The sequence below is a fragment of the Sinohyriopsis cumingii genome, chromosome 16 (genome assembly GCF_028554795.1).
Source record: "Sinohyriopsis cumingii isolate HCF-2022 chromosome 16, ASM2855479v2, whole genome shotgun sequence".
Taxonomy (NCBI): Eukaryota; Metazoa; Mollusca; class Bivalvia; order Unionida; family Unionidae; genus Sinohyriopsis; species Sinohyriopsis cumingii.
In genome coordinates, this window is record NC_142976.1 from 9,957,445 (window position 1) to 9,973,004 (window position 15,560).

Sequence of the window (15,560 nt, forward strand, 5' to 3'; positions counted from 1 at the left end):
GGGGAGATAATCTTTCACCTTATGCAATATTGTGGCCATGATTGACTTCTCAGTGTTCCTTATCTATGATTCCAGTTCAATGTCTCTTTCCACCATGATATGTTGTTTTATTCTACAGTATCATAGAAACCAGTTCGTACACGTTTTAGAGACATTTGAAGTTTTGTTGATTTATTTTATTTGTACTTCTGGGGATTCATACTTTCTGTCTGGAGTACACGCAATTTTCATTTCTAAACTCTTCACACTGTGCCAGGTTTCATGTAGCATTGAATAATTGATTTATTGTTTTGCTCAAGCATACATCGGCAGACCCAACTGGCCTATTTTTCTGTGTTTTCTGGTATCCTGCACGTATCACCCATTGAATATATTTTGACCAACATTTATTGCATGATATACACTTGATTATTATTATTATTATTATTATTATTATTATTATTAAGGTTGATCTGGTTGAGGAGCAAACTTACGAAAAGCGAGTGACGAAATCTCGAGATGCCTACTGGGTGGATATGTGGGCTGTGGTATGTGTCGAAAGTGTTACCTCTTTATGCTCAGAGCAGACCGAGAGAGTAGCTAAATGTTATAAGAAGTTGACAGTCAGACATGTATTTCATTCGACGTAGGCTGGAATATGCTGGTGTGTATTCGACAGAGTCGTAACTATAAAATTGGTTAACTGCAGCTTACCTTTTACCACCATCTGTCATACTCTTGTATGACACTTTTCTAATTCCGCCATAGATTAATCTGAAAATCGCAAGAACGTGTTGTGTGACGGACGTCATCTTGATAATATTATTGCTATTAGCAATTCCTTTCATCATTTCATTCATACATTCGGTTCATTTTGGTTTTGTTCTGTTTTAACTTTGGAGTTTGAAATGAAGGGCTAATATTAGGTACGCTTGTATATCATTAGTAAAAATGTATGTTGCATACTACATTCAAAGTCAAAGTCACGGCTCAGTATGTTCAGGTTTCTGACACTATTACTTCTTTCTTACAAGTTTCAGCACCTAGTAAATATGTTTCGAGTTTGATATACATTTGTACCAAAACAAGAAGGTGTGTCGCTTTCTACATTGTGCAATATCTTCAAAGTCAAGGTCACGACCGATATTTAACGTTTGGCATTACATTCTGACTTTCCTTCTATAACGTTTGATTTGTGTAAGATAAAGTGAAATCTGGTGTGCTTATATATCATCACCAGAGAGTTTATTACATGCGACAGTTGCGGTAATATATTTGAGGTTACAACTTTATATTTCTAACTTAATGAGGCACTTTCCTTTCCGCTGTCAAGTATAAACGGGTGAAACTTGATATACTTGCATATTATCACAAGACAGTATCTTGCATACCACATTGGGAATAATATCTTCAAGGTCAGTGACAATGGAAATTTTTGAGTTTTCCATAATACCTTCCTTTTATTTTTCATAGGCTAAAACCGTTTGTATTAAATGGACGACACTTGATATATTATATTTATCCAACACTACAGTGTATGCTGCAAACCACATGCGGAGTGGTTTATCTTTAAAATCAAGTTCAGAGGTAAATGGTGAGTTTCTGCCACATTCTTAATAGGAGATAAATCGACGAAACATGATCGATTGATATTGTCACTGGAAGATGTGTTGCCCAAGACTTTGAAGGTTCGATCTTTGAGGTAAACGACAGAAAATATTTTCTTTGCCCTTTTTCCATGTCTCAAAGGCTTCAGGAAGTATAGATATGAACCTTGGTTCACTTGTCTTCTCAATTTAATGACACGGCACTTAGCACAGTCAAGGTTGTATCTTAAAGGTCACGGTCAAGGATATCATTTTGCACCCCTTTTCTGCATGTCATTAGTATAATTCCATTGTTGATAGAGCTTTGAACATGGTCAATTTACGTGCCTGACTTGAAATCTATAACTCTATTACTAAAAGACCAAAATTCATAATTGTACATTTTGGGTCTCTTGGTATTATCAAATTCATCATTGTAGTATATTTCTCTCATTATCAGAACGGTCTCGTGGTGCCATCAATGAAGGTAATTGAGGCATGGAATCTTGGATACTCTGGTAGGGGGATTTATATTGCAGTTGTCGACGATGGGGTTGACATCTTTCACAGAGATCTCCGAGTAAACATGGTAAATATCCAGCGACGTTACCCCATAAAATAAAAAAAAACAGTTGAGGGTTAGGGTTAGGGTTTAGGGTTAACCGTAACCCTAACCCTAGTGCTTTTAAATATCATATGTTAAATTGTGTATGAAGATGTAATGTGTTGCTGAGAACCGTAGTCATTATTTACCACTTAAAATTCCCGTACACTTATCTGTTAGAATTATGATGCTGGAAATACTTTATCTGTGTCAAATGCATTGACCCATTCGGACCTCGACATTGATTTGCAAGAATTCAAAACATTTTCTCGATTATGAAAAGACACATATTGTATGTTTTGTATTTCTTTTTAGAAAGTATAAATATTGTTATGCATATTTGATTTAATTTATATCTGATTGACTTGTTTGTAATTTTTCACATCTTTCTATTTTTTAATTGTATTATACGTCAAAATAATGTAGTTTTGTTTACTAGGAACTCGTACCTTCACTGTTCATTTCTGTAAACATAAGGATGACTTGGTTCCCGACCTTAATTCAAATTTAGTAACAGTCACGTCAACACGTTCCTTAATTTATTTATTGTTGGAGTAATAAGAGTGAGATCGAGGCTGTATTAGATACGTTACCAAAGGCTTGTAAATAGCTTTTACTGAAGTAAACAACTTTTAAAAAAATATTAGAGTAAAATGGTTGGTTTTTATCATTGTCATACTGGGACAATTTGATTTGTTATACATGTAAACATGATCACGTGATCCTCTATTTCGTAATTCACGCATTTCCAAAATTGCGCACTAGTTAGTGTTAAAAAGTAATGCTTAGAGCGAATTTAATCAGCATGGGGTTAAAAACACTTGATGTCAGATTTTTTCCTTTTGCTGAAGACAGTTTTTGAGTTAAATGTTAACTTTTGTTCAGATCATTTGGATTTGAAAGGATTAATTCTTTTTTTCATGGAAATATACGTGTGCTCATTCAAAATTCTTGAACAAAGCCATTTCTTAAAATTTTTATTTGCATTTCAAAAACCGGAGGATTATTTCTTGAGTTTTAATAAGGAATTGTAGACAACCATACTATGCATGATACAGCATTCGTGATAGCCTTCCATCTTGGATTCTTTGTCAGGACTTGAACTTGAATTCATTAGAATATTTCAATATTAGGACTTCTAAATATTTTATTTCTTGGATTATTTTTGGATTTGATTCTTAAAATCGTAAGTTAACACGTAACATAAGAATATAAATAGTAACCATGGGAAATAATTTCTGTTCATTTTCTCGTCTGGTAATGACTAATAACATGATATTCATGACATGGCTTAGAAGAGTGTCGTAGCAATGGTCTTGCGTTTAGACCACGATTATATGCCTGTTCATATAAGATAAGAAAGTCACAGTTTGGAATGTCACTGTGTTTACATATGAAATTGCCTAATACACACAATTCCCAAATTTGTGTTATCTTCCGTGAATTTGATACAGTTAAGCGAACCTAGAAGGTTAATACAACGGCTAAATTTGATGACAAATTTACGGATTGAATTTGTTCTTATGGATAATTTCCTCTCCGAATTTCTGAAAGACAAACTTGACAAAAAAGATAACATTAAGTGTCATATGAGCCTCTGAAGCGGAACAATGGACTTAATATTTCATCTTAATGTAAAATTAGTTAAATTTATATGATCATTCAACGTGTCTTCTTGTTAGCGAGTTAAATTAAAGACAAGATTACATGACAACATTATGTAGTATATATCAGCATTCATTCGAATGTTTCCCCTCTACATGTTTACCTCATGAATGTTAACTTTATTGGGCACATAATGTTCATTGGAATGGTTATTCATCGGAACACTTTGAGAAAGTATTACGTTTTCATAGTTAGAACACAAATCATAATAGAAAATATGAAGACATGATTGTCCTGATGTGCAGTTAGAACTATAGATTCATGCATCCATATATATATATATATATATATATATATATATATATATATATATATATATATATATATATATATATATATATCCATTAAAGAATCCGGAAACAATTTTTTTATCTATTCAGGGTTCATCGTATCATTACGACTATGTTTCGAATGATCGGGATCCATCGCCAGTAAGACTGGACACGTGAGTATTAAAGTTCACTTATTCAGAAGCAAACATTGTTTCCAATTAAGTACTCTCTCTTTCGTTCCCCCCATCTCCCTTTCCCCCGTCACTCACACTCTCTTTCACCGACTGCACAAAAGACGAGAATTTTTTTCATATGTTTTTGATCTGTAGTGCAAAACTGCCCTTACGTATTTCGTTAAATGATTCTTCAGCCATTTAAATTATTGATTTCTTAGGTTATAGACAACTAACAATATATATATATATATATATATATATATATATATATATATATATATATATATATATATATATATATATATATATATATATATATATCTGTGTGTGTGAAAGCCGTGGAAGTCGACCATGATGAGGTTTTTAGGGCTTCGGGTAAGTAAGATCTTCCACATATTAAAGGAGGGGAAGGTCACAGTTAGAGAACTGATAAATATAGTAAAAATATAATCCTAGTTAGATGACCGGTTCGCATCAGTTTATTTTATGGCATTAATAACGAGGTCAAGCATAGCTTGTGAGCCTTAAATTTTTTGAACTGATCAGCTACTTACAAAATAAATTGACGTATGAAATATTCATCTCTATTAAACCTGTTTTAACGTTAAGCGATTAATTAACCACTTACGTTAGAATGGTTTGAAAAGAGCATTTTCTTACAGACTCGTACCGTTTAGAAACATAAATATGTCGCTAAGGAATTAGCTTGAGACAAATCATTACTTAAATCAAATTTGACCAATAAGTTGAAGTTTTGGGTTTTGCAAATTTGATCTCATTCAAAATACTGATGGAAAATATTGCTAAGACACGTAATGAGAGAAACTGATAAAGTCTTGTACACAAGTCTATCCAGCTCACAATTCCATTGATTCCTATGTAAAATCCTATAAGAGGGTTATATTACAAAACTGTTCATAGTGATACAGCTGCTTAAATAAAATCGTTCTCCCTCAGATACACACAAACACACGTTTGTCACGGTAATATTTATTTTGCTTGTATTTAGCCTGTTGAGGATGTTCTTTTTGTGTTAATTGATTCCGTTACTTAAGGCTTAGTTGTACGAACATACCTTGCATGACAGGAGGCTGAAGACTTTCTTGCTACAGATTAGTTTACGGCAAAGTTTTAATATCAGGTATTTCATTGCAGATGAGTGAGCATTATATTTTACAACTGTATGCACCAGTCTGTTCGTTACAGTCTGGACTAATATGAAATATGAGCTTGTATCAGGAAATCTGTGAGATTTTTTCTATATGTTGTATGCAACTACAGACACTTCAAAAAATACACTTTCAGATGGCTGGAAGATTCGATGAAGCCCTATGTCTCCAAATGATATGTGGTAGTTTTGGGACCATATTGTGGTATGTTACCACCAAGGTGATTTGCCTGTTGGATATTTTAGTCTTGTACCTTTATAGAAAGTTTCTGCCGATAACTCTGGTTTTAGTGAAGACTCTGCGAATATGTTACATCCAATAACCTTATCTTGTAAGGTATTCCTTCAGTTCCTTGTCTCCATTTTGGAAATAATTCGGGTCGGACAAGATGCGCTTGATACGAACGCAAATGCAGTATGGAAGGTTCATTATGTCATCTTTAGTGATGCATAGCTGGCCAATAGAAGAAATTAGTGTTAGTCATGTGGTTTGTAGCAAGTCCGCTTCTATTCTCCGATCATGAATGGTGAATTGGTTTCAAAGAAAATACTTAAACTAATTTGATGATTCTGGTGTGAATTTAATAATTAAGTGGAGTATTTTTTGTGGCGTTAGAACAATGGTATTAATTTACGTATGGATTCAATCCACTTTCGTTCAATTCATGAACTATTATGTAAGTCCAGAGCATTATTAAAACACTGTTTAGCTAAATATGTTTCATTTTATATTATATTGCTGTTTAATACAAATAAGGGCGGGTCTTTTAAAACACGATGGGTTGTCTAATTTCATTACTAAATAAACAAAGATTATCTACGTTTTGTTAACTGTTGTAAGGAAATATGTACTGACTAAAGGGAAAACGTATTGCCGATCGTCACTGTACCAATCCGGGAAATACAAAAAGCGAACGCAATCTTTACGCATGGATGTTTATTTTCATTCTGTTCCAATTAACGGATGCATTGTTAAATCGATAAAAAGAAGTTCTGAAATGTAATTTTAATTAAGGACAGTGACATTTGACGAACTTAGATCCTACATATAAATATTTCAAATTGTGCATTTTGTCAAACTAATGATTATTTGCTTAGTAGAGTTTTTGTTTCTTTAATTCCTTTGTTGCGTGGGCTGGGGTGAGGTTTAGTACCCGACAGACTTTATAACGTTAGATCTTTAAGCAAAACATTGTAGTGATCTTGAGTTTACCAATAAAGATTGATAAATTCTTGTTTTTAAATCGAGTTTGTGTATTTCGGCATTAAAAAAAATTGAAATAGGTAATATAACTTCACTCACTGACAGTTTTTGCAATGCATGTGGAAGACTACTATTAAAGAAATTATTACCTGATACCTACACATTGTGTTAGAAGTTAGGAATTTGTAGGTGACACTTCATATCATTGCTTGTATAATGTACAGAGTAGACATTTAAATATGTGTCAGTTAGGATGGAGGGAGAAAGAGTGAGAAAGCAGGAGGGAGGTGAGTGGATATGCAGAAGAAACAGAAGACGAGAAATGCATTCGGAAATGTATATACGACTCCAAAATAGGGAGAAAAAGGAGCTGCAAAAGGGATATCACCACTGTGGCTATATCAGGTTGCTACCACAGATACATTCTAGTATTTCATGATGAAATATATATAAAAAACGATTAATCATCCTACTCAAAAATTGTGTTATGATAGTCAGAATGAGTATTATGCAGTTCAGGCCCGCATCTGTACATGTCAATTTCAGAATTTAGATAATAATACAATTCATAGGCAATGACGTGTACCTTGCATATTGTCAGACTCCTGGAGTATCTGATCACTGATAGTTGTTGTTGACACTCATGAACACCAAATTATATGGGCCTTAAGATTTTGAAGGCTACGCTTCAGTGCTCAAAAGAAGTGAAAACGGTTGAAAAGAAAATTATGGAATATATTGTTTTTCCAGCAAACGTCAAATATATGTATATGTATCATCGTTTTGATTTCGCGTACGTATCTCCTACTTATTCATTCATAATTGCTGAGAGACATTACCTTCTTCATAGAATTTGTCTTTATATTCAGACACGGGACAAATTGCGCCGGTCTGATTGCAGCTGAGAAGGACAACAATGAATGCATAGCAGGGATTGCCTACAATGCAAATCTTGTGGGTAAATACACCACACATAATATTCCACGCTTTCACAGCTTAGCTGCTGGTGTTTAACATTATATGATAATATGTCATTATATAACTACTACACAAGGCTATAAGGACTTAACGCAACCAATTCTAAGACTTGTTATAATACTATCTTTGATTATGTTCACAAGCATTCTATCAAAGCAAAGTCATAGACGCAGACCAAATTATGTGGATATTAGATTGGTGAGATCAATACAATAGCTGTATACTGAAACAATACGATCATATTTATTTGTTGAATAACAGTCTGAATACGAGTGTGCTCGTATGCATATGGACAATTTAAATTGTAGTCGGCTATGAAATTACACGTAAAACAAGATAACATAACAAATTTACTGCACTTTCCGTTTTTACCTAAGAATAATCTTTTTCTTATCATGTAGGTGCTATTTTAAGATTGTGTGCATATTAAAAAGCTGGAAACGCACAGATACAGTATAATTTTGCATATGTGACCAGCACAGTGCAGAGAATGTTATACCGTTACCTCTCTGTCCTACTGACTGACTTTATATTTGTTTTAAACGTAGTATTTATTAATTTGTAAGAAACGTCAATTAGACCAGACGCCAACCACTTATAGCGTTCTCCTACACATATATAAACCATGCCAATAACGAAAGAGGTCTATATTGTAGATACCATGACATTCAGTAAGTTTAATGCACCAGACGTTAATATTAGCACCAATAAAACTATTGAAACAAAATAGGAACAAAAATCGGGTGTGAACTGAAATAAGACTAGGAAAGGATAAAGGGAAAGACGCAGATTTTTAAAAAAATATATTAAGGAGTATATCAAAAACTCTAATTCTTTGTGGAACAATGTCTCCAATTTGTATGAGAATATTACCGTACTATATTTGGAATCAGCTTCCAACCATAGCATCAAATACAATTTTTGCATGTGCTTGAGAGGACAAATACCTTGATTGTTGAATACATGTATATTTATTTAAATTTCATAATAACCTGCTTTGGGCAAAACCTCAAACTGTCTGAAGGAAAGAAAATAATATAAATGGATGATTCCATTTGCGCATTAACGAGTGAAATGTCTGCTGTCATATATTATTTTTGTTGGTTCAATAGAGCTTCGTTTTTGTAGTTGATGTCAAGTGGCAAAATAGATATTTGCTATTTCTGGAAGCGTGATAAGGCAATTTTCGATACACAAGTTTAAAAACATTATAGGCCCTTGTTTATATGTTTTCCTTTACAATTTACCTCTGAAGTCCCAATAGCCTTATAGGAGGTGTACATTTAACTGTGGTTGTCGCTAATCGATGGCCGCCTTTGGTTAAAGGGAAACGAATTGGGGAAGTTTGAGAGTATTCAGGAAAATGAAGTGATTGCTAGAAGAACATAACTGTCAATATTCAAACTTGCATGTAAGATGTCACTTTATCAACGACTTCACTTTGACTACTTCAAATTAAATGCAAGTTATGAGAAACGATATTGATAACACAAGGTTTCAAATTCACTCATCACATTTGTCAGCTTCGAAATCACGAAAGGTGGTAGTTTGATAGCTTGCAACAAGGACTTACTATTCGTATAATTTATTGGATTCTGGAAAACTGGATCAAGTAATTGCACAGAAAAATACCGGACATTTGCGCGGATGTTGATTGATGCTACGATGGGCTATGACGTCGACCGTCAACTTCCTCTTTCTGATTTACGTTTACCTGTTTCGTTTTAATTTCAAGGATATGACAGCAATCAATCAGTATATTTTAGTTTCGCTTGCTTTGGTCTTGATGGCAAATGATCAAACCGCTGGATAGGTAGACCTACTTTGTGAATGGCGAGGAGATTTATCGAAATAGACCAAACGTAACAAATAGGAGGCAAGAATTCAAAATGTGCCCAAAAAGGTGACCCAAATAGACATAAACATACATTAAGAGGCCAAAGTGAAAATCGACAAACCTAAAAGGACTTATATTCAACGAACCCTAGCAGAGACCAAAATCGATCAACGTGGAATCTGATGGATCCTAATGGGGACCCAAATAGACTGCTGTTCTTATAGCAACCCGATCGCATGATTGATATCAGAAATGTTTGAATATATCGAGTGTTTTATATGTGCGCAGAAAAGATGATGTAATGAACGAACAGTGTTACTAATCGAATGAGTCATAATAACCACTGACTACGGATAAGGCAGGAGAAATGCCTTCACATGGGTTTGGACTAAATACTTAAAATTAAACCATTTTTAAAAATCGAAACACATTAAATTGTAAATTGATGGATCCACTCACGAGTTTGCTCGACATACTCAATTTTCATTATCAATGGCAGATATCCAGACCATCCATTGTTAAGGAAGCCGGGAGAACTTTTTTGTTATCAAAGATCAGATATTGGGGACTTTCTCTCTATGGGTATGCCATTAGATCACAGTATTGTTACTGGTTATTTAGGACACTGTTTCAGTATACGGCTAACACATGCAATTAGATGCTGACCAAGGCAATCGCGAAACAAAGTATGTTTTGCCATATGTTAGGGCTTGAACTCTTGAGAAGAATATTGATGAAGCAACTATTATATGGTCTCGTCTGACTTCACCAGAACCATCGTGGTCTTCTTAATTTGAAACCCTCTTTTTGATTGGACGAAATTGTAATTATAGAGTTTGATTAGCTAATAATTAGGGATTTTCAGTGGTATTTATATTTCCATGAGGGAGGTGTTGACGTTTGAATCTACGGGTACTATTAGAGAATATTACATGAAAAGTAATAAATAATTAGAATGAAAATAAAGTGGCATAAAGGAATGTTCAAATCAGAAAATATCTTGACATGTAAATCAGAATCAAAGGACAATAATTGTTCTATCATATGACTGGAGCAATACAAATTTAAGACATCATGCAAAACAATAACTTAAATCAGATAAGGAAAAACAACTTTACTTCAATATATTTGGTCTTTCGGTATTATTGGTATTCCTATATTTGGAAAATTCTTTTTATTCAAGATTTAATAAGGCACGTCACTTGTGATTGAAATATATTACTTTCATTATCTTATTTTGTAAAAAAAAATCCAAAGAATTAGTTTAGACTCTCGTGAGGTCTACGTATCATTTGTTTACTAATTCAAAGTGTATGTTGTGGTGTGCATATGCATCTGTGTGCAAATTTATAGTATGTCAGACGCTGAGAAATTTATCACTAAATTACAACATAAAACTGTAATAAACACACACACACACACACACACACACACACACAAAAGCACGTACGTTCTTACATTCTTATAATTTAGAAATCATTAAATTAAAGAAAAGACCCAAGGATTGTTTAGTTTCTGGAGTTAAAACGTCAAATCTAATTGCATGAAAAACAAAACGAAAGAATAATTTACATCGAAATGACCTTATGTATCTAATCTGCAATACAAGTTGATGCACTGTTTGTACCTCAGAACAAACAACCGTCAATTGTGCCATTATTGGCAGTAGTAATAGTAGCTGTAAATATTTGTGGTATTGTCATGGCGATGGTAAATGAAATAATCAACTACATTCATTTCTAGGAATCCGTCTGATCAACGATTTGGGGACTAGTGATTTGATGGAGGGAAACGCTCTTTCCCATCAGCAGTCTACAATTGACATTTATACCAACAGCTGGGGACCGGAAGATGGACGTGGCTTTGGCAGTATGCGGACATTTACGTCCGCTGCAGTCCAAAAGGGAATTAGAACGGTTTGTTGCTGTAACTGCCTCTTTAATTTCACCTTATTATTATTATTATTATTATTATCATTATTATTATTTGGTATTTATTAGACGGTATTATTTACAAAAAAAACTGATTTCTACTGGCAAAACCTTTATTGACTTTCAAGAACGTTTTAAAAGAAAGTCGTTCGATTTGACGAAAAAGATCTACGTTCAACATAGCATTGAACAAGCTTGTGTCTTTTTGATGCTTGTTAAACATACTGAGATGGGCTATTCAATAGAGCTAATTATTATCTATAGAACAAGGTTAGTTTGGCTGCATCCGAATGTACATGTCTTTCACTCCATTAGTTCCTGTGCAGACCACAAATCAAGTTGTTACCTTTATTTTCTAGCATGTCCTATATTTTTTGCTTATCTCAAGGAATACAGAGGTCAAATCGTTTTGCGTTATCATTTAAACACCCGTACAATAATTTTACATTAAACCTTACACCAGCGTAATTAGTAAACAGCTGTGACTTAGTAATAATAAAGAAGTGGTGTAGATTTAATTTTTCCTTTTCTGTACGTTTCCAAATTATTGCACCAGACGCAGCAGGTGCCAATTTCTGTCCCACAAATTTATGTTATCTTTCCTTCGTTATTCTCTGTTAAAATAAAAAATTATATTCCAATGAACAAATATGGCTGGTCCATTTTAATTCATTTTGGCGGCTTCCACTCTGGGAAAAAGTTTTACTTCGATAGATCTTCTGTTTCTCTTAGCGTACTCATCTTTCCTTGTGTCTTAATTTAGATAGGTATTGTCTTGAAAAAAAAAACTATGAGCTGTCTATGATAATTTATATGAAACAACTGAAGGACGAGTTTGAACACCGTCCATTGTGGCTAAAAGGGGAAGGTAGCATATACTGCTCACGAGCTGTGGTTAGTCAAGTGTGTCGAGCCTGGCTATCTACCAATATCAAATAAAGTATAAACAAAACACGTGAAACACATATAGGCTTGCTTGCATATTGCGGGCAATCGTTGCCTTTAAAGCGATTTATAACTTATTAATAAAAAGGTATTCTTAATATGTCCTTCAGAGTCGTGGCTATAAAAAGGCGAGTGTCCAACGACAACAGCTAGACTAATGCCGATGTGCCAGCTTCGTGTATTGCGTGCCTTCGTGAATTTGTCCTACATTTAATGGTGTCTTCTTGACCTCTTCTATTACTGTCTTTTGAAAGCAAGCTTTAAATTGCAGGGCCGGAATGGCAAAGGCACTATATACATCTGGGCTGCCGGAAATGGTGGGCTTCACGATAACTGTAACGCAGATGCATACGCTAACAGTATATATACCATTTCCATATCGAGTATTAACTCCAACGGATTTAGTGCGACCTATGCAGAAGTGTGTACACCGGTTTTGGCAGTAACGTATGGTGGCGGAGGAGGAACTTATAAATACTTGGTAAGGACAAAGAAAATCATTAATTACTATCCGAATTCTAAATCGCTTTTTCTTTCGACATTTCAGTCCCCATTATGAATGTTCACGAATAAGATCTCCATCGATATCTTACTGCATACTATCTAGAATATCAATGGAAGATCGCAGTCTTGTAATATTTGCAGTAAAAGTGTGCATCTATTCGTCTATAAATAGGTCCCCACAAAGGTATGACTCAGTTTCTTTTAGGCTCATTCGACCCTTCAATCGTAACAGTGTTCGTAACGGCAATATGTTTGTAAATTGACCCATAGGTTTTATACCCAAATCTACACCTGGAAGACCAGAAAAAACTATATGCAATACGGAAGATTCCCATAATTCTTCCAAGCAATTGCAGAAATGTAATATTTTGGACAGGAAATAATGATGCGACTTTTATCTTAACGGCATAAAAAGCAATGACCTAAACAATATTAACAACATGCAGCACGGGTGGCGAGATATTTATTTATTAGAACGGAGCTATCGGTTGATCGCAGCAGAAAATAATTACTAAAACTCTCTTTTTGACCGGATTAAACGTCTCGGATAAGAACACTTATATGTTTTTCTTCCTTATTTTTTACTTTCTTTCTTGGCTTCATCTTCACACCCATCCTTGTCGGATATAAAGAAAAAAAGTTCAGAAAAGAAGGTTTGCATTTATTGGGTCACAAGATTCAACATGTCATAGAAAACCCCTATTCTTGGCATTTACTGTTCTCCTCCTCTTTATTTTTTTATCTTTTGCTTACCCCCCGCCTCCGTATTTTAGACATGTTCAATGAGTTAAAAATTGATAGAACACAGGAAAAAGGTCTCCAACCCTTCTGAATGTTGAAAGGCGGCGTGTTTTTTCTGACAGATAGAAAGATAGATATATAATGTTCAAAGTGACCCTATTGTCAGCTCCTCAGGTTTGAGAGAAAATCTGTAAAATATAATGCTCTAGTATTATTCAAGAAATACGGCTTTATGAACGTACGCTGTTCCAGTCTAATATCAGTTATGAAGATAGCAAGTTCATCAATGAATCAGAAGCAGAAAATTAAAATTTCTTTGTGTGTTTGAAGTTTAGTCTCTGCATCTCATTGGGCAAGGAAGCTATGCCTGTTCTCAGTCAATTACCTGTAACTTGTATTTGCGAGACTTAAGTGAGAAACATATATAAAATTGTATTCTTGCAAGTCCCCACGTCGTGTAGTCAGCTGTATATATGACCGAGTTAGTGGGTCAATAGATCAGAAAATTATAACGCTTAGTCATGTCACTATTTTTAAATGTGGTTATGACACAGTTTCTGTCAATTAAAGAAATGTATTCAACTCGGAAATCACAACAACCAATGTCTTTACACACTCACCTTGCTTCAAATTATTTCCATAATTAGTAAATGTCAATCAGAAAACAATCTTGTACCGGGGCTTTCATATATAACCTGTTTGAATAAGGAAAGAGTCATATGTTTTTTTCTTTTTCTATCCAGTATTCTACAAGCCCTATGAATTTATGCACAGGAAAGCATGCAGGGACGTCATTCTCCGCTACTCATGCAGCAGCTATTGTTGCCTTGACATTGGAGGCTAAGTACGTGTGTTGTTTACTGTCTATCTATCTATCTATCTATATATCTATATATCTCTGTCATTTTGTTCATTTTATTTTCAAAACGTGGTGCCGTATAACCTTGTTCATTTTTGTTTAGTTTTCCTATACAAATAGCGCCGTTGCATTTTTCTCCTTTATTGACTTTTCTTAATAATTTGCGCCGAACGTATTGATTCCTCTTTACAATCTTGTTCTATGTTTCTTATCAATAAACCCCTAAACATTATCACTTGTTATCAATTTTCCTTACCAAATAGCGCTCCATTCTTGTTCCATTATATTCACGTATCTTACAAGGTTGCGCTGCAACATTGTTCCATTTTTCATAACATCTAGCGCATACACCTTTGTTCGTCTTATGTATTTTTTTTAATAAAATTGTACCCACGGCGTTGTTTCGTTTCTTCAGTTTTCATTATAAGTAGCTCATATAGTATTGTTCCTTTTGAGTTATGTTTCTTAATATATAACACCTACATTATTGATACATTCATTGATTTTTTCTTCTTGTCAGATGACACTTACAACCCTTTATGAATATTTAATTAGGATACAAAGATCTATAAAAAAATTACTTGGTCCATTGTTCTTATGAGGGTCAGATTATTAAATTTATAATTTGATGGGTTTAAGGCAATGGCTGAGAGCTCTCACGGAAGATATTGATTAACTTGGAATATTTTCATACTTTAGTCCAGCTTTAACATGGCGGGACGTTCAACACGTAATTGTTCGTACATCGAAAAAACATTATCTACGGGATGGAACCTACAGCTGGCAAGTCAACGGAGCTAAGTTATCTGGTAGGACTTAACTTTCTTTACTGTAAAAACACAGGTAGGAATGTAAGTATAGTTTTAAAATAAATGTTGTGAGATGCTTTTTATTAATCGCCACGATTCCGTGTAGATTGCGATAATTCTATATACTGCTATATGCCGACATGAACTTGAAATGGCATTTGCACTATATTAAAACCTCATGGGACTAGTTAAAGTTCCCCTTTCCGTCTCAACAACAACTCACCTCCAATATCCGTCCAAACAAAATGAACCAGGAAACAACTTGAATCAGCCATGACAGTCCTTTCATCAGTAAACTTAAA

At 34.2% G+C, this 15,560-nt stretch overlaps 1 protein-coding gene across 1 annotated transcript in view; it reads left to right on the plus strand.

Moving 5' to 3' along the window:
* LOC149779927 (neuroendocrine convertase 2-like) overlaps nt 1-15,560 on the plus strand; it is a 150,874-nt gene that overhangs the window by 113,231 nt on the left and 22,083 nt on the right. The window contains exons 6-11 of the mRNA XM_089936624.1: nt 4,215-4,279; nt 7,524-7,612; nt 11,213-11,385; nt 12,617-12,826; nt 14,334-14,434; nt 15,149-15,258. Of these exons, the coding sequence (XP_089792750.1) occupies nt 4,215-4,279; nt 7,524-7,612; nt 11,213-11,385; nt 12,617-12,826; nt 14,334-14,434; nt 15,149-15,258 (748 nt within the window). The remainder of the gene's footprint in view (nt 1-4,214; nt 4,280-7,523; nt 7,613-11,212; nt 11,386-12,616; nt 12,827-14,333; nt 14,435-15,148; nt 15,259-15,560) is intronic.